The following is a 20,038-nucleotide window of genomic DNA, read 5'->3' as shown; positions in this document are numbered from 1 at the left end:
GGACCTGGATTGTCAGCTGTGAACTGCCCTGTGGGTACTGGGAATTAAACCTGGGTCATGTGGAGGAGCAGCTCTGGTCTTAAGTGCCAAGTCTTGTCTCTAGTCCCTTGGTTTTAGTTCTTTTTCGAGGCAGTGTCCTGTAATCTGGGTTAGCCTTGAGCTCACCATATGGTGGAGGATTCCTTTGATTTTGCCTCTCAAGTGCCTTAGCTGTGGGGTTTCTTTGCATGTTTCTGTGTGGTATGCATGTGTGTGCATGCATGGTAATCTGAATAAGAATGGTGTCCCCTGGTTGGTGGAACTATTTTGGAAGGATCAGGAGGTGTGTCTCTGTTAGAGGGGTTGTGTCACTGTGGACAGGCTTTGAGGGTTAAAAAGACTTGTTATTCCCATGGTTTCTCTTTGCTTCCTGTTTGCAGATGGAGATGTGCACGCTCCAGGGTTCCTGCTGCCATGCCTTTGCTCCACCCTATTGACTCTAATCCTTTTAAACCATGAGCTCAATTAGCCTTTAATTTCCCATTTTAAGGTTTTTCAAGACAGGGTTTCTCTGTAAATGTATATGGACACAGCCCTGACTGTCCTGGAACTCACTCTGTAAACCATAGTGGCCTTGGACTCAATTCCGGCTGACTCTGTCTCCCAAGTGCTGGGACTAATGGTATGCTCTGCCACCACCTGGCTTTTAATAATTATTTTTTTCTTTTCTTCTTTTCTTCTTTTTAAAAAGATTTTTGTGTGTGTTGCTGTTTTTCCTGTTTGTATGTCTGTGTTACCATATCCCCTGGAAGTGGAGTTACAGACAGTGGTTAGCTCTCTGTGCACTAGCAATTGAACCCAGATTCTCTGGAAGAGCAGCCAGTGGTCTTCACTGCTGAGCCATCTCTCCAATCCCTATGCCCTTGATTAAAAAGAGGTTTGAGGGGGAAAAAAGAGCTCAAGAATTCAAAAGAGAACAGTGAGGAGAGGCATATGGGAAGGTTTAATGGAGGAAGGGATAATTATAATCTCAAAAAAGGTCTTTTCTTTTTAATGTGCCACATGTCTCCTGCAGTGACAAGCTGCATACATGGCCTGGTCATGTGACTCAGCCCTATAGTAATGAAATGACAGGTGTCACAGCCAAATGGCTTGTACCTCTAGCCAGGTGTTTTGTTTGAGGGATCAGTTCTCGTGATGTACCCCTGATTGGCCTGAAGTAGCTCTATAGACCAGGCTGGCCTCAGAACTCAGATCTCCCCCCTGCCTCTGCCTCCCCAGTGTCAGGATCAAAGGTGTGCACTGCCACACTGGGCCTCTTCAGTTCTTAGCAACACTGAAATCACCTGCCTGGGCTTGCAAATAGACATTTATTATCATTGAGGAAGAGGACACACAACTCACTCAGTTTTCAAGATCAGATTTCAAGGTATATGCCATGAGAAAGCAGGGGGCGGGACTATTTGTCATCACTTGAATTATGCTCATGCCATCACACTCCATTTTGTTAAGGATGCTGCCAAAGGGAAAAAACCAAGATGTCAGCACTCAAATGGGAGCGGGGTTTATCAACGGATGATTAAAGGATGGTCTTTTCATCACAGTCATGATTCTGTTTAAAACTTTTAAATACTTATTTGTTGTGGACTGGAGACATGGCTCAACGGTTTAGTGCATTGACTCCTCTTCCAGATGTCCCGAGTTCAAATTCCAGCAACAACAGAGTGGCTCACAACCATCTGTAATGGGATCTGATGCCCTCTTCTGGTGTTACTGAAGACATCTAAAGTGTACTCATATCCATAAAATAAACACATAAAAGAATACTTATTTTTTTGTGTGTATGTGTGCACTTGTGTGTGTGTATGTGCCTGTGTATACCTGAGTGGGTGTGTGCCTATGTGTGCATGCCTGTGTGTATATTTGTGTGACTGCATACATGGGTGTGTGCACCTGTGTGTGTATGTCCTCAAGTATGTGTGTATACTTCTATTCATGGAATGGATAGATAATAACTTGTGGGACCCAGTTCTCTCCTTTCACCAAGCAGGGTCCAGAGACTGAACTTGTCAGGCTTGGTGGCAGTTGCCTAAACTGCTGAGCCAGCTCAGGTTAATTTTGAGTAACTGTGCACATTGGCAAAGGAAGACTGTCATTCATAGCATGAGTTCCAGTCCCAGCCTTCTGCAGTAGACCTCTGCCACATTTCTCAATTCTCAGTTGTTCAGTACATTACCTAAGAACAGAGAGAAGCCCAGTGTGAGGCTACATACCTATAAATCACTTCAACTAAGGAGGCTGAGGCCTGAGAATTGACAAAGTTTGAGGCAGTTTAAGGTTAGTCTAGGCTAGATAGTGAGATCTTATCTTAGAAAAACCCAAAGATGTTAATGTATAATTTATTTCAAAATTGAGTTATATTCCCTTAGCCAAACTTGGTCCACTCAGAGTGAATACAGCGATGCATCCCCTCCCCACTAGGGGGCGCGGAGATGGTGGGGCACATGTCAATCATTCTGCTCTTTCCTACTGAAGGAAACCTCTACCAGATCACTCAGGGGCTCATAAGTGTCCGGCCTGCCCTGGGCAAGTACACAGCCCCCTGCCTGTGGCGGTGCAGACTCTGGACAAAACCTGTTGACCACACCCATATTCTCCTTTGCACTGAGGTGGTGAAAATGGCCCCTCTATCTCCCTCCACCTGGCATGTTGAGAACACATCAAAACACCCTGAAATTTTGGGGTAAAGTTCATTATCAGAGTTCATCCTTTACATGTGCAAGACCCTGGATATACTCCCCCAGCACAGGAAAGTCAAAATACCTTCCCCAAATTGTAAGTCTACTGGATAGTCTACAGAGTCAAAAGCAGATCAAGGCCAAATATATTAAGATCCAACACTTTATACAACAGTCACCAAGAAGGATTTTCTAAAAATTAAAAAAAAAAAACCTTGAATTCAGAGGGACATTACACCTGATAATCTATAGAATGACAGATCCCAATGGCAGTAGATCTTTAAGCACATCATAGAGGCCAGGAGGCCACGGTAGAGCCCTTTCCAAATCCTGAAGGAGAAGAAACTAATACCTATGAAAACAACCGAGACTGAGTGAGAGGGAGAAGGTTCTGGAGTTCAAGGCAAGGATACATAAAATTTTAGGCTATTCTTAACTACATAGCAAGTTTGAGGCCAGTCTGGGGTACACAAGATGTTTCAAAACAACTGCATACATGTACATGCTCAAACATGCACACACACACACACACACACTTTACATAGCCAAGGCCTTCTTGAGCAAAACCAGAAACTGAAGCTATAACAGTAGTTATAACAGATTTTAAATTATTTTTACAGCAAGCTGTTGTGATCTAAGCAGTATGAATGATACTGCCATCAAACAGATGCAACAGAATTTAGGAGAAGAACCTGCATTTTATTGTTAGTTGATTTTTTTTTTTAAGGACAAGGAATAGGCTCTCCTATAAATGGTGTCATGATGATTCAAAAGCCACCACATTCTTATACCTCCCACTACTCAATAATTCAATTATCAGCTTATAACACATTGAAAGAAAGAGTAGATCTGAGACTGGAAAATGACTAAGAGAGAATCTGTAGAAAAAACTCCATGACTCAGACCTATCCTGGAGTTCTTGGCTAGGAATTCCCAAGTTCCAGCAAAGAAAGCAAGAACTGGCAAATGGGACTGAATCAAAGTACAAAGTCTCTCCACAACATAGTGGAGGAAACAAACAAACAAAACACCAAAACCAACCAAACAACCAATAACATCAAATAATCTAGAGGATGAATAGAAACTCCTCAGTGTGTGGGGAAAAAATTGAAATAAGTTTTCATTGCATATCCTAAATTAGCATTGAATTTGAATGTAGCATAGGCTAACCTCATACTTGAGGTAATTCTCCTGTCTTGGTTTCCTGGAAGTATGCTGGAAGTATAGCTGTGTGCCACTGTTCAGAGGGATAAATAGCTTTAAGGCATACATGTAATATAAATTATATTGGTAAATTGTCATGTGCTGCTGACTCTTGTTGAAAAGGGACTCTAGATGAACACTTTTAGTCCCAGCACTTGGGAGGCAGAGACAGGTGGATCTTCAGGTGGAGTTCAAGGTGAGCTTGTGTTCAAGACTGATGAGGCTACACAGAGAGATCTGTAAGAGGGGGGACTCTTTCTTTTTCTTTTCTTTTCTTTGAGACGGGAACAGGCTGTCTTGCTAAATGTCAATCAACATTTGCTTCAGCAGCCTGGGTGCAAGGTTTGGGGCCTGTGCCACCACACCGTGATCACTGAAAATAACTGCAATGAAGGCAAGTAAAACTCCAAGGAAAATTAGCCAAATGAAGATAATGACAGCTCACTGATGAAGCAACCAAGTGGGGGCCACACTCAGGGGAACCATCCTGCCATTAAAGACAAGCTATGAGGACGCAGTCCCCCCACTTCTCCTGTGGGCCTGAGACTGTCGACATGACTGTGTGTGCTGAGATCCCAAGAACTAGAAATTCTTTCTTTTCCCTCCCTCCCTTCATTCCTAATACACAACCTCTCTCTATAGCCCTGGCTGTGCTGGGACTCACTATGTAGACCAGGCTGGCCTAGAACTGACAAGATAGACACTTGACTCTGCCTCTCAAGTGCTGGGATTAAGGCATGTGCTATGCTTGGCCAGTTCCTATATTTGTTTGTGATGGTTTTGCAATGACCCCAATCACTGCCAATCTTCCTAAATAGGTGACCTTGAATTTCTAAATCTTGCCTCTGCTTCTTAAATATTACACAGACACAGCACCATGTATGTTCTGTGTGATGCTGGAGATCATAAATTTAGTCATATCTTTTCATAGAAAGTTCATTTATCTTTTAAAATGCACTTTTTACTTAGAACTTTTTAATATGTTAGTTAACTTTTCCTTTAAATGCATTGTGTGAAGGAGTCAGTCAGATCCCCTGGAACTGGAGTCACAGAAAGTTTTGAGTCACCATGTGGATGCTGGGGATTGAACCCAAGTCCTCTGGAAGAGCAGTCAGTGCTCCTAACTGCTGGGCCATCTCTCCAGCTCAGAAATGTCTGAAAATTAATGTGCAGTTGAAGTCAAGAAGCAGAGCTCACTTTTGCGGTGGCAGAGATCTCCTGTTTTGAAGCCAATAACACCTCCTGAGCCTCGGGGTTCTCTCCTCCCATGCATACACCTCCAAAGAGCCATCTTCAAAGGTGACAATGACATGAATGGGGTCCTACAAAGAACACCCAACTGTGAGCAGGCTGGAGTCAATGTCAGATCAAAAGACAGGGAGAGGACCTAGGAGATGGCTCATCAGGTAGAGGCACCTGCTGAGCGAGCCTGGTGCTCTGAGCCCATGTGAAGGTGGAAAGAGAGAGACTAATGCCAGGAAGTCGGCCTCTGGCCTCTGCAAGTGCTCTCCCAAGTACAAGTGCACATGCGCACATACCAACACAATGAAGTTAAAAAATAATGTAAATCTATTTTGTTCAAAACCCCACTGCAGGGCAAACATTCTAAACGTACCACCCATAGTCTCAAGATCTCTTCAGTGCCATACTGACATGTCTGCACACATTGACCATCCATTCTGAAGAGCAGGAGAGAGGACCCAGATGAACAAACAATCACGTCCTTATCACTGACTCCCATCCATTCCGGGCTCTCTTCTTGCAATGAGAAGCTTGAAAACAAATGTCCTGTTTCAAAGAAACACAAAATACAGAGGCATATTTTTTTCATTTAAGCAAGAGCAAAATCCTTAATGCTTAGCACAAAGCAAATCCCTACTTCCATGGCATGCTAGTCTCATAGAGACAACGAATACAGTCCATTGGTCTGACAAGTCCATGTCCTTGGCCACCGAAAGGCAGACTGGGACACAGGGATGGTGTGGACAGTCAAAAGCTCAAACATTGGAAAAGACAACCGTACTGGGAAAGGACAGTAGAGCCCAGTCCCTGGTACAAGACAGAAATGGAAACGTCTGCCTGAGAGAACCGTAGTTCGCTAGTGCAGTGACCATCAAACAGGCCTGAGTTCACATCTGGCCTCCTGTTCCCTTTACAGAAACATCATGTGCAGCAGCATCGTGTGGAGATTCACAATCCCAGCACAGGCCAGGGATCTCCAAGGTCGAGGCCGACCTGGTCTACAGAGCAAGTTCTAGGTTAGCCATGGCTACACAGAGAAACCCTGCCTTCAAAGACTAAAAAATACAAAACAATGACAAGCATTTATAGCACTTTTGGGAGTCACAGGAGAAATCGAGATTTCTTTTAAAAATCGCTTTCACATTGTTATGTATGTGTAGGTTTTCATGCCACAGCACACATGTGTGCGTCAGGGGACAACTTGAGGGATTTGGATCTCTACTCCATCATATGGTCCCCAGTTAATGAACTAGGTTGTCAGGCTTGGTAGTTAAGTGTCTCTGTCCTCTAAGCCAGGGCTTCTCAGCCTTCCTAATGCTTCCTACTGAACTTTAACACAGTTCTCATGTGGCCTTGGGGAGTCACCCCAGCCATAAAGTTACCTTCATTGCTACTTCATAATGGTAAGTTTGCTACTGTTATCATGATTTAAGTGTTTTTGAAGACAGAAGTTTGCCATGGGGGTTACGACTCATAGGTGGAGAACCAGAGCCGTAAGGTGTTTTGCCACCCCATAGTATAGTTCTTTATCGTTTGTCATTTGGGGTTTTTTGTTATTGAGACAAGGTCTCACTGTGCATCCCTGGCTAACCCGGTACTCACTGCATACATCAGGCTGGCCTGGAACATGGAGAGATTTGCCTGTCACTCCTCTTGAATGCTAGCATTGAAGGTGTGCACCACCAGGCATGGTCTTTTATTTTTATTTTTTAACATTATCAGTGTGTGTGTACATGTCTTCATGCATGTATGTAACATGTATACATACTAAACCATCTTGTCAGGTTCATCCCTTTTGTTTGTGAGTCAGCACCTTCTATGAAGCTCTCTTGACTCAGTCTCCTGATTTTGGGCATGAGCCATCATGTGTGGCTTGAGAATTTTCTAAGGTTTACCTTTAACACTTAATTGGTTCCCGATGTTTTCCAGCTTCATATTAAATGTGATAAACTTTGTGGGTTTTTTGGGGCCACTTCTGCACATCAGTGTTATCCTGTCTTCCCTTCTTGGGGTCCAGAAGGCTCTTTGGCATAATAAAAATTCGAGACTGGTAGACACAGGTGCAGAGAATTCTGATGTCCTCAGTAAGCTGCTCATTAAAAACACCTGCAGAGAGGATTGCCCCGAAGAATCAATGAAGAGTAAATCTCTGCAGACTGGCACATGCTCACTCCAGACAAAGGACTTTTGAAAGATACCCAGGGGTGGCTGCATCTGTTCTCCACCCAAGGACAGGGCGAAGCTGACATTGCTCCAGATCAGGGTCAGAATAACTCACAGTCTTCCTGCCACTCCCATCATATTCAGAGACAGAATGGAGTCACTGACCCAGGTCAAAGGGGGCCTTGTCATCCTACTGCAATGGACACATCAGGCAGAGCTTGGTTAAGTACATTTTCGCTGTGCAGAGGACTACTCCAGGGCTGTTCTATACTTATTTTTTTAAATGAGTTATTGAGACTGTCACACTGTAACCTAGGCTGTTTTGAAGGTATATCGATGTATAAAATCAAATAAATAAGCTTGGGTCCTGAGGAGTAGTTGGCCTCTGAGCAGACCATCTCTCTCATGGTACCTAAGAACCAAGCACCAGAGAGCTGGCAGTTAAGAGAGAAGGCACTATATAGAGCCCTGGGTGTGGCAGCATGTAAAGGTTTCTGGGCACTGTTATTTTACCTGCCTTCGTCCTTTGGCTGAGCCACATTTTAAGGACAGTTCACTGATAGACATTTGCCATTGTGACGCCTTCCAAGTTCTTTATTCTTCCCTGATTATAGAAATAGCTTTCCTTATGATAGGGCTTAGGAGAGGGGGAGTGGTCTACCTGGACCTCCCTGAGGGCTTCCCACTGTCTCCCACCTTCACCCTGGAGTTGCTAGAACAGACCTACCTTTGGGAAGATATGTGGGTGTTTCTTATTCAGAAAGACCCATTTCTTCTGAGGAGAGCAGTAGATTCCATCAATACCGTATGGGAATACATTGACTCTGGAAATGAGGTGTAAGTCGGGAATCCTAAAGATGTAGAGGTTACCTGAGGTATCTCCTGCCTGAAATCAGAGCACCAGCACCTGGTCAGCGGGAAAAGGTTAAGCATGGAGGAAGCAGTGTGACCTGCTCTGAGATACACCACTGTGTCTTCAAGTCCAGTGATGAGATCCAAAGCTCTGACCAGTCTGCCTCACAGAGTGTCTGGGCTGATCCCATGGAATAAGACTCTCTAGACCTGTGGGGGATGACTCAGTGAGAGAGAGGGAGAGAGGGAGAGAGGGAGAGAGGGAGAGAGGGAGAGAGGGAGAGAGAGAGAGAGTGAGAGAGAGTGAGAGACAGGGAGAGACAGGGAGAGACAGGGAGAAAGAGGGAGAGACAGGGAGAGACAGGGAGAGACAGGGAGACGGAGACGGAGAGACAGAATCAGAGAGAGAGAGACAGAGACAGAGACAGGGAGACAGAGACAGAGACAGATCAATCCCAGGGCTCCAATGCTTTTGACTCCAATCATGCTCATAATACATAGACACACATGCAGGCAAAATATTCACACAAAAATAATTTTTTTCCTTTTGGGTTTTTTGAGACAGGATTTCTCTGTGTAGAGCTGGCATTCCTAGAACTCACTCTGTAGACCAGGCTGGTCTCAAACTCAAGAGATTCACCAGCCTCTGTGACATGCAACCACCATGCCTTCAGGATGATTTTTAAAAAAAACTTTTGTAGGACATAATAGCATTTATCTTTAATCCCAACACTCAGAAGGCAGAGGCAGGGTGATCTCTGTGAGTTAGAACACCCTAGTCTACACAGTGAGTTCTAGGCCACTCAGGGCTAGACTCTCTAACACATGAGGTAGGGTATGTGTAAAGGTTTTCCAAGCCCTAAAGCACTCTTCCCAGGGACTCACCAGGATACCATCATTATCCTTTTTTTCTCAGTATCTGATAAAATTTACACTTTTCTCTCCATAGTCCTTACCCAAATTCATGGATTCAGCAATAAAAAACATTTCAAAGAAAATAAGATGTAAAATCACCCTGAAAAATTGTGTGTGTCCCCATGTGTGCATGTTATATGTATTCTTTTGTATGTATATGTAGATTACATACCTGGGCATACATGGAAACCAGGGAAGGATGCCAGGTATCCTGTTAGATCACTCTTCTCCTGATTTCCTAAGTCTCTTATTGAACCTGGAGCTAGGCTGGCTTGGTCAGCAGCTGTCTAGTCCCAGTGACCCTTGTGTTTCCATCCCCAACAGCACTGGGGTTATAGGCACATTTAGCCATATCACACTTTATATGTGAGTGTCAGGGATTTGAACTCGGGTCTTCATGCTTGCACAGCAAAGACTACTACCCACTGAGCCATCTATCCCCAGATCCCAGGAATGAATTTTAAAATGATATTTTTAAGAGAATGGCTTAAGGAAATGCACATGAAATAGGTCAAAGACTAAGGGATGGCCATGTTTATGGTTTACTGTGATTGACTCTCAGGGTTTGCAGAGACTCCAACAAGGCAAGTTGAGATTTGATATTAATGAGACCTCAAATTGGCAAGTGTTTTGTTCTGTGTGACTACTCCAGATTTGGGGGTCACTTACCAAGACAATCGGGCCATCCTGGGTATCAACAGCATTCAGTGATTGACAGGGAGAGAACAGGTTGTTCATCGCCAGAGGGTTCCTGCTCTTACAGTCCCACAGTTTGATAGTTGCTTCTACATCTACAGTGACCGCAATGTGCATCTCAGGGAGGGTAGTTAACAGGTGGATATAGGCAGGCTGTACGGGGCTTTCCCAGGTCATAACACCCTGGGGAACAAGAGCATCATCATGTCTAAACACTTCTAGTGCAAATACTTTCCCCCACCAGCTTTATTTGGAAGCCTCGCCCAGACTGGAAACACTTTTCACTTGCAAGGAAAGAGTATGAACGCTCTAAGCATCCCTCACTGGACATGGTAGCACATGCCTAGAATCCCAGCCCAGGGAGGCAGAGGCAGAAAGGTCACTAGCAGCTTCAGGCCAGTCTGCTCTACAATGTCAAGTTGCAGGACAGCTGGGACTACATTACAAGAGTATCTGAAAAAAGAAAAAGAAACACAGGGCTGGAGAGACGGCTCAGCACTTAAGACCACCAGCTGTCCTTAACCTAAGGGCATGGGTTCTATTCTCAGTATTTACATGGCAGCTCACAACTGTCTGTAATTCCAGTTCCAGGGGATCTGACACCCTCACACAGACATACATGCAGCCAGAGGACCTATGCACATAAACATAAAAAGAAACACAAAGAAATCACACATCTAGATTATTTGGGGCAGGAGTGGACAGGAAACAGGACACATGCATTATGCTCAGAGGCGAGCACACACTCACTGTACAGACCAGAAAGAAGAACATGGCTGCCAAGATGGCTCAGCAGGGAAGGGCACCCGCCACTGAACCTCATGACAGGAGGTCAATCCCCAGGGACCACATGGAAGGGGAGAAGCACCTCCCACAAACATGGATGAAGAACAATCATCGGCCCTGTGCTCAGAGCCAGTTCACCTTTTAGTGACAGTGCAAGCAGGGATCTTGTGCCTATTGGCACTTCTAGTGGGGCCAGGCTCTTTTTGCTTTTGTTTTTGATTTTAAGACAGGGTCACTCAGTCACTCTATACCCCTGGCTCTCCTGGAACCCTATGTAAACCTTATGTATTCAAACTCTCCTTCCTCTGCCTCCTGAGTGCTGGAGTTAAAGGCCTGAGCTACCACTTCTGGCAGTATTAAGTTTTACAACACATGAAGCAGACCTATTTACAGTGAATCAACTCCAAAATCATCAATTCTTATACATCGCAAACGAGAAAAACAGGTTCTCTTCCAGGCTTTCTTTTAGCTTAAAAAAAAAATCATACTAAAGGCAGCAATCAATCTAGCCATTTCTAAGCCCTAGCTCCATTTGTATGAAAATTATTAACAACCTCTCCTTCCCTCTAAGTGTAACCTCCCCTTTGACTTAATCTCTTTCACTAAAGGTGACTCCCACTTTGACTCCTTTGAAAGGCCACCTGTTGAAGGCCTTATTACCATGTAGCACACGACTCAGTCTCCCAGGGTTGAGGTGGCACTCCACGCTTGGCCTCCTCTGCCAGGTATGGACGTGCCACTGGATCCTGCTTAGCACTTAGGAGGCAGAGGTATGAGGGTCCCCATGAATCCAAGGCCAGCTTGGACTGCAGAGTGAACTCTAGGACAGCCTGGGATTGTCCTAAACAGCCTCCTCTCACCCACACCCAGAACAAACAAAACCCCCCAAACCTCCAACCCCATGATCATCCTGTTCATGATGTTACATCTTCAGTTTGCTATAGGAGGCAATGTTTATAAACATTGAGACCCTGTCTAACAGAGTAAAACCCACTTTGCTGGTTGTGTTGGGCCACCCCTTTAGTCCCAGCACTCAGGAGGCAGAGGCAGAGGCAGAGGCAGAGGCAGGCAGATCCGTTGAGTTACAGACTTGCCTGGCCTACTAGGTAGGACTCGCCCAGGCCAGCTAGGACTACCTTCTCTCAGACAAATAGAGGAAAACAACCTCAAGCATGGATTAGTGTCCACTTCATTAAGCTCCTTTACTTTTTAAAATAAAAACTATTTGAGAGAAGAGAGGATAATCAACATTCCCCAAATTCTTTCCTACTATGGCTCAGCAGTGGACCATCTCACAAGTCAGGGTACACAAGAAAAAAGAAAGTGTTACATAAACCAGTGGGGACCGCAAAGTGGGAATCTTGTGTCATCATCTGAGACAAGCCCTGAGTACTGTCCTCAAGAACCACAGGCATGGCCAGCCCTGTGTTCTTTCCCGTGGGTAATAGGGTCCCCACCACCCCTCTCCCAGGGCATCACATGGGCCCCTAGCACTCACAAACCCATCGAGAACAGAGACTCTACCACACAGGTGTGCTGCTGCCAGGTCATGCAATGTTGCCACAGCCCTACCCTGTTTTCTCTCCTAAGACACACAGCCCAGGAAGGTCCCAGGAGAACTATGCTCAGTGCAAGCCACACCCTGTTCTGTTTAGCACCTGGGGTGAGGTACCCCAAATCTGGGTAGACATTATCAGAGAAAGACTCACATGGAGAACAGCTGTGTCCATTGCTCAGCTGATGGCCTCTTAGCACATCTGCAGAGTATTGCCCTAATTCATCATCAGTGTGGGAGGACTCAGCCCACTGTGGGCAGTGCTACTGCCAGGCTGGGGTCCTGGGTGCTATGAGGAAGCTAACTGAGCAAGCCATGGAGAGCGAGCCATAGAGAGTGACCAACCCTCCATGGCCCCTGCTACAGTTTCTGCCTCAGCCTCCTCTGGTGGACTGTAACCTGCGAGTCCCTCCTGTCTGACTTTTTTCTCCCTAACCCCCTTTTCCCTCTTTCCCCTTCCTCTCCACATTTTCTGACCGGCCTCTCCTCTTCTCTCTCTCTTTGTCCCTTTCTCTCTCTCCATCTTTCTCTGTCTCTGCTCCCTCCTCCACTCCCCTTCCCATGCTCTAAATAAACTTGAGTCTACACTCTACCCATCCTATGTCTGTTACCTCAGGGCAAAGGCTGCCTCAGCCTGGGCCTGCCCGCCAAGGCACCCCTCCCAACTCACCATCCTGTGCTCTACAAAACATATCCTGGCCTTTTAAAAACACTGCACAGTCTTCTTCTTACTCTGGCTGCTCTGGATTCTTCCAGATGCCTCTGGCCGTTCTCTCATATCTACAATAAAAAAACCTTAATCATGTCATGGGGCAGTAAAGTCAGCAGTTTCTTTACTGTACCCCCTCATAGAGCATAACAAAAAAAAAATCAAAGCATTTCCAGAAAAATCAGGAACTAGTCAAGTATATCCACACTTTCTCCTGTCATTTAATATGGTATTGTTTTTAGCTTGAACAATAAAACAAGAGAAGCAAACAAAAGGGAGGCCAATAGGAAAGAGAAGTCAGAGCTCCCTCGTTTGTAGACACTATGAGCCTGTACTTAGAGACTCCAAGTCTCCTCTGGAAAACTCTTAGAATTGAATAACTTCCAGTAAATTGACAGGCTACAAAATTAACATAGAAAAAAATCAGTGCCCTTCCTATACAGGAATAAACACAGTGAAGAAGGATCAGGGAAGCCGTCCGGTTCACAGCAACCTCGAACACCACCCTGAAGGGTCCTGGTGGACATGGTACAGGCTTATGATCCCAGCAGGACAAGGTTGTCAGATCTCAGAGTTTGAAGGCAGCCTGGTCTACAGAGCAACTTTCCCCCAAGGCTCTTACACAGTGACACTCTATTTCAAAAAACAAACAAACAAACAAACAAAAACCACAGAGAAAAAAACTAACAACAACAAACAATCCTTGGATTTTGGGACCAAAGTAATGGTTCTGCAGTTCAGAGCAATTAATGCGCTGGGTTCCCTAGTTGGGTTCCCAAAGCCTCCACAACTTCTCACAGCCTCTGGCCTCTGCCAGCCAGCACCAGCCATAAACACACAGAAGCAAACACATACATAAAATAAAAAATATATCTTAAAAAAGAATACTTAGAGTAAACCTGACTTTGTATGTAAACAATCTCTATGATGGAAACTTTGAAACACTGACAGGTCCTGCAGAGATGGCTTAGCAGAGGACCTGAGTTCAGTGCCCACAGCCCCAGGACACACACCTTACATTCATCTGCAACTATAGTTTTTAAGCAACATGCCACCCTCTTGTGACCTCCACAGGCAGCAGATACATATGTATTACACAAACATATATGCACAGAAAACACTCATACATGTAAAATAATTAAATCTAAAAAGAAAAAAAGTAAGAGGGAAAACTTAGGTGTGGTGGTGCAAACCTTTGACCCCAGCCCATGGGTAGCCAAGGTAAGTGGATCTATACAGGGACTTCCAGGACAGCCACAGGTCCTTCTGTACAGGGGGATCCTGTCTCATCATCACCCACAACAACAAGATGAAACCAGAATTCACATCCAGGGAACTTACTCCTCCTCAGCCAGACTCACCTCATGAATATCCCAGGTGGAAATCTTGATCATGGAAGTCACCATACAGACAACCGACTTGCCTTGTCCGTTTCTTGTTAAGCCACACCCTGAGATATAATATGCATTTGCCTGAACTCCTGTAAGGAAACCCCAACAATATGTAGACACAAGAGAGTCAAGGGGGCACTCAAACTGAAGGAGCTATGTTTCCTTTCCCTCTGCCATGTAGAAGGTTTGGATAAAAGCTGTGGAAAGGATGAAGTGAGAGGCAGCCAAGCAAGCTGCAGGCTGGTCATTTGTTCAGAGACATTTCTTCTTTAATCTGTTTCTATAGATTCAAAATGGGGGCTGTGGGCTGGGGCTGTAACTCAGGGGGCAGGGTGCTCAGTTCTGTTCCTAGAGGCCTATGGACTGTGATCCGGTACTCATGTGGAGGCAGAAGGAGTCATTGAGTTTGCTACATGAAGGGTTTGAGGTCAGCCTGTGGTACATGATATTTTGTTGAGAGAGAGAGAAAGAGAGAGAGAGAGAGAGAGAGAGAGAGAGAGAGAGAGAGAGAGAGAGAGAGAGAGAAGAAAAAGGCAGAGGTAATGATGTACCAGTTCCAGTGAAGGCAAGCACCAGATCTTTAATTTGAGGCCAGTCTAGTCTACAGATTAAATTCCAGGTTGGCCATGGCTATTTAGTGAGGGCTTATCTTAAACAGAAAAGATATTATTCTTCCCATTAGGAGAATGGATTCCACAAAGTTATCTTTTAATGCACACATACACCTCCACACCCCCACACACTGTGTCATGTATATATATCACATGCGCACACACTAAAAATAATCAAAATAAAAAAATTAAAAGTATTTCTCCACCAGAAACCTGTTCTGAGGAAGTTTTTTGAAAAAGATAAATACTAAAGCCTATGTAATAATTTCCCCATTAAATTCTCTCTGCACACTGGGAAGGGAAAGGGAGGGATAGGGCAGGTTTACAATGTGGAGCAACAACTCAGCAGATCACAGATTGGTTCCATAGCTAGGCTAGCACAGCAGCCCCTTCCTGCTAAGCTACAATTCCCTGCCTGTTATTAAATGAGAATGTAGGACTGCACAGAATGGGAAAAAAACAAGTAGACGTCTCTTCTAGGGTACCCAAGACCATACCAAAATCCACAGGAATTTCTTTGTAAATGAAATCTCTTGGTTTTGCCCGGGACTTGGTGTGTTCTTGCCATGTTCGGTAAACATAGAATTGCTTCCATGTCTCTGTGCCCAGGAGGTGTAGGTTGACCTTGTCACAGAAGAGCCATCTCTTCTGACAGAACTTCCTGCAATGCACAGTTGCAATCCCTTCAGGCTGACCCCAGTCCCCTCACCTTAGAGCCACAGTTACAGTGCTTAAAACTTTGATTCACTAACCATCCTTCCGCAGCAGAGGTCCAGCCCCAGAATCAGAAGGCCTCTTCTTCCCTTCCTGCCCCATCTTGTCCCCTCTTCCCATCCCACCCTGCCCCTCTCCTTACCTCCACAGGACATCACTGCTTGCAACTGCATTCCAGCTCTATGGGAGAGAAAAGAATCCTTAAACCAACACCTGCCTCCCTCTCCTGCTCTCAATTTGTTCTGTGCTGGGCCTACACAGGTTAATCAAACACAGTCCTAGCTCTCCAGGCCCAGTCAGCCTGGAGAGACCTACCCCAGCAAACACAAGACACCTTGTGAGGGCTCAGAGGAAGAGGGAGAGCCTCCGAAGGTCTGACATGGAGTCTCAAGGATGCCAAGTGTCAGTAGCACATCTCTGCAGGACAGCTGATTTTTTTCCTTTAGCAGAATTTTGTTATCACTGTTACTGTTCTGAGATTGGGTGTCTAGTAGCCTGGGCTGGGTTTAAGTTCATGTGATTGAGTCTGACCCACACTCCTGATCAACTTGCTTCCATCTCCCAAGTGCTTCAATTGCAGGTGTGAGCCACCACTCCTGCCTCATTGAACTGAATTTGATGTCTTCAGGATGGATAATGCTATCCTGTGAGCTCTAGATATATCTGTTTGCTATTCTGTAGGCTGGCACTCCTGTCGGTCAAGAGAAGAAGATGAGTTCCTGAGACACTAATGTATCAGAGCTGAGTAGAAAGGTGTGAATAAGGTAAGTTTAAGGAAGGAAGGAAATAGGGAAGGAAGGAAGGAAGCCAGGCTATGTGAGGGTGATGCTGGGGTAGCTGAGGCTCCATGTTGTGCAGGAAAGGTCAAAGGATACACCCAATGGAGGACTTCAGCCCAGGAGCCTTTACCTTGCTCACTTGGGCAACCTGTAGCAAAGTGAAGGCATCCAGATAGGAGAAGAGTTTCATCAATTGCTCAGGGGGCAAACGCTTGTCCATCTTCTGTGGCCTACGTCCACACTGACTCTTCTCTCTCCTCCCCAGCTTCCTCACATTTTAAAGGCTTGGCCAAAGGGTCAGCAGGATGGCCACCCACAGCTCATCAGGCTTTGATTGGAGCAAGCTGCAGGTGTGTAGACTCTCAGCCTGCCCCTGCCCCCACTCACTGGAGACAGATACACTCAGCTGAGTGTGCTCACACCTAAACTCACTCCACAGTGTCTTTCATTGCATAGATGAGCTCATCATCCCCTTCCTGGCACTGTGGAGACCAAAAGTCCATGATCTGGGGCAGCCCCGATTGATGATGTACTCATCAGAAGTTTCTAGAAAATCCTGAGTAGCACACTAATTTTCTACAGGTTCAATTGCTTATGTGAAGCACATTAGGTTGCTCCAAATTACTGGTGTAGGGAATCTGGTTTCCATTTTCTGTCTGCCTTGAGAACTGAATTAGATTAGCAGGGCAACCTCTCTGTGCCTGCACAGCCTCTGAGAATAAGTTGTTGTGTAGTAACTTTCTAGTAGCAAGGGGGTGGGCAAAGAAGACACCTGAATGTTTACTGCTGGTCCCTGTGCATACACTGGCATGTGCATTCATGTAGGTAGGCACTTTTCTGTGTTTTGCACATGAAGTTTAGGCTAGCCTATTGTAAAGAATGAGACTGTTTTAAAAAATATTAGAAGGGCCATGCTGATTACATTTCTAACTAGAAATCGGAACTTATTTTTATTCTAAAATTACCTTCTCCCATGCATCCACAGGGTAGAGAAACATCACGTTGTTTTCTGTTCCTACCCCCAGACATGTTCTCATCCCTGTCTGCTGTGTTGTACCTCACTAGGTAGTTCTGGTGACCTAGGCTCACTATGTAGACAAGGCTGGACTTGAACTCACAGGGATCCACCTGCCTCTGCCTGTTGCTGAGTGCTGGGATTAAAGGTGTGTACCATCATGGTGAGATGACTTTTGTTTTGTTTTGAGACTTGGTTTCTCTGTGTAGCCCTGGCTGTCCTGGAACTCACCCTGTAGCCCAGGCTGACCTCAAACTCAGAGACCTACTTGCTTCTGCCTCTTGAGTGCTTGGATGAAAGAGAACACAGCCTCCATCAGCTGGCTGGGATATCTTTCTTTTTAGGTCACCTGTAAATGTATACATCTGGGTAAATTCAGATAAGCTCCTCAGTTGAGATTTATAACCCAGTCATCTATTTTTGATTTTTTTTATTATGTGAATGAGCATGTGTGTTTATGAACTTGAGAGCAGGTGCCCACTAAGGTGGAGGTGTCAGTTGCAGGTGCTACTGTTGCAGGCAGTGGTGAGCTGCCCCAGGAGGTTCTGGGAACAGAACCTGAGACTTCTGTAGAAGTCTCCAGTCCCCAATCCCACCCAGTCATATATTGTATCATGTTAAATGACACTCGTCCTTCGTCAAATAAGGAAATACAAGTTCTGGAGTTTGGGAACTTGTATTTCTAAAAGACCATAGTGTCTTTTAGAAAGGGCCACCATGATTGGACACTGCAGTTGTTGGATAAAGATATATTTGCACATTCACAATGGTTGGAAGTCCTATAATCCACCTTAAAACATGAACAAGAGATGGAGCAGTAGTGCAATCAGGTTCTTAACCAGTGTCTACTACAAACAGTTGGAACCTTGCTGGGTAGGGCAAGATGTCTGTAGCTCTTAATGCAGGCTTCAGTGCATTACCAAGTTGGTTTGGGGGACTTTCCATCACAATCTTCAACTTCCTGTAAGGCATTTGGCTACTCTGGGGTTCCATAAGGAGACAGCAAAGGCTCAGGACACCCTTACAGAGAGATGGAGGAGAAGCTCTGACCGGCAGCCCAGGCAGTGGACAGAATACAGAAGGCTCTGAGGATGACTGAGGGCAGGAACACGTCTGACCACAACCACATTCCACCTTGTCCTGGCTAGTTTTGTGTCAGCTTGACACAAGCTACAGTCATCTGAGGTGAGGGAACCTCCAGGGAGAAAATGCCTCCAAGTGATCAGGCTGTAGGCAAGCCTGCAGGGCATTTCCTTAACCAGTGATTGATGTGGGAGGGCCCAGCCTACTGTGGGTAGTTCCATCAGGCAAACCATAATCTTTGCAATGCTCATTTCCTTACACCTAAGAATTTATATAGTCAAAAATAGGCAGGGACCCAGGCACACACCATTAAACTCCAGCACCCCAGAGTCAGAGGCAGGAGGATCTCTGAGTCTGAGGCCAGCCTGGTCTACCGACAGTGCTCTTAACTGCCTAGTTATTTCTCCAGCCCTGGCCAGACTTTCCATTTTTCTGTAAGCTCCAGGGTAGGGAAATCTTCCTGGCATGGAGGTCAGCTCTGCAATACCGAGCAGGGTGGAAAGCAGCAGGAAGGGCAAATGGTCAGCAACCTGAGCACCTACTGTGCTCCCTCTCACACCAGTCCTTAAGTGTCTTGCAGGATTTCTGTGTGAGGGCGTGGTTCCTGTCAGAGCAAGAATTGGCTCCAAGCTGCCTGGCTTCCGGACCCTCCCTTTCCCCCATCCCTGGTTCTTGGGAGGAGCCACACATTCTACCTGGAGAACCTGGGACATTTCAACTTTCATGCTGCTAGTGCCTCTGCCATCTCTCCATGCTGGGATCCAATGTGACACCATGCTTCAGGCTGTGGAAACAAGTTCTGTCTATTGCTTCATGGAAGTGCCAAAGACTTCAGTCAGAACAAGGCATAGGCCACTCCAGAGATGCAACAGTCAGCATACCTACCTGCCTCACACCCACGGAGGGACATGCCAACATTGGGAACCACCTGTAGAGTGACACTTCCTTCCAGTCCAGCCCAGGTTCCTCTTTGTGTTAGAATGTAATGGCACATGTATGTGTGATATGCACATGTGTGCTTGGGTCACACAGAAGCTCTGCCTTGGAGGAAGCATGCCCTGGTCAAAAGCCCTGTGGACTCAGCATAAAAAGTGGGCTTTCAATATACAGATTCAATGCAATACCCATCAAAATCCCAACTCAATTCTTCACAGAGTTAGAAAGAGCAATTATCAAATTCATCTGGAACAACAAAAACCCAGGATAGCTAAAACTATTCTCAGCAACAAAAGAAAGTCTGGGGGAATCAGTATCCCTGACCTCAAGCAATACTACAGAGCAATAGTGTTAAAAACTGCATGGTATTGGTACAGTGACAGGCAGGAGGATCAATGGAACAGGATTGAAGATCCAGAAATGAACCCACACACCTATGGCCACTTGATCCTCGACAAAGAGGCTGAAAACATCCAATGGAAAAAAGATAGCCTTTTCAACAAATGGTGCTGGTTCAACTGGAGGTCAGCATGCAGAAGAATGCGAATTGATCCATCCTTGTCTCCTTGTACTAAGCTCAAATCCAAATGGATCAAGGACCTCCACATAAAGCCAGACAATCTGAAGCTAATAGAAAAGAAACTGGGGAAGACCCTTGAGGACATCGGTAC

At 45.5% G+C, this 20,038-nt stretch overlaps 1 protein-coding gene across 1 annotated transcript; it reads right to left on the bottom strand.

The window, feature by feature from the left end:
* Positions 1-1,383: 1,383 nt before the first annotated feature.
* Positions 1,384-16,553, bottom strand: LOC127688499 (F-box/WD repeat-containing protein 15-like). The gene is made up of 10 exons (XM_052187182.1): positions 16,464-16,553; positions 15,697-15,734; positions 15,338-15,501; positions 14,200-14,318; positions 9,762-9,971; positions 8,053-8,211; positions 7,058-7,268; positions 5,536-5,708; positions 5,118-5,242; positions 1,384-1,495 (listed from the first exon to the last, which is right to left on the bottom strand). Exons 1-10 carry the CDS (start codon positions 16,551-16,553, stop codon positions 1,384-1,386), a joined length of 1,401 nt encoding a protein of 466 aa, XP_052043142.1.
* Positions 16,554-20,038: the final 3,485 nt, after the last annotated feature.

Source organism: Apodemus sylvaticus, chromosome 7, assembly GCF_947179515.1.
Source record: "Apodemus sylvaticus chromosome 7, mApoSyl1.1, whole genome shotgun sequence".
Lineage (NCBI taxonomy): Eukaryota > Metazoa > Chordata > Mammalia > Rodentia > Muridae > Apodemus > Apodemus sylvaticus.
The sequence above is the reverse complement of the archived record's forward strand: the minus strand, read 5'-3'. Positions and strand labels throughout refer to the sequence as shown.

Excerpts from the sequence above, each read along its gene's own strand:
- LOC127688499 (XM_052187182.1), bottom strand. The coding sequence starts at position 16,553 with ATGGACAAGCGTTTGCCCCCTGAGCAATTGATGAAACTCTTCTCCTAT. Across the intron at positions 15,502-15,696 it reads AGCAGTGATGTCCTGTGGAG|GAAGTTCTGTCAGAAGAGAT; the intron begins GTAAGGAGAGGG and ends TGTGCATTGCAG. Across the intron at positions 9,972-14,199 it reads CCACCTGGGATATTCATGAG|GGTGTTATGACCTGGGAAAG; the intron begins GTGAGTCTGGCT and ends CTTGTTCCCCAG.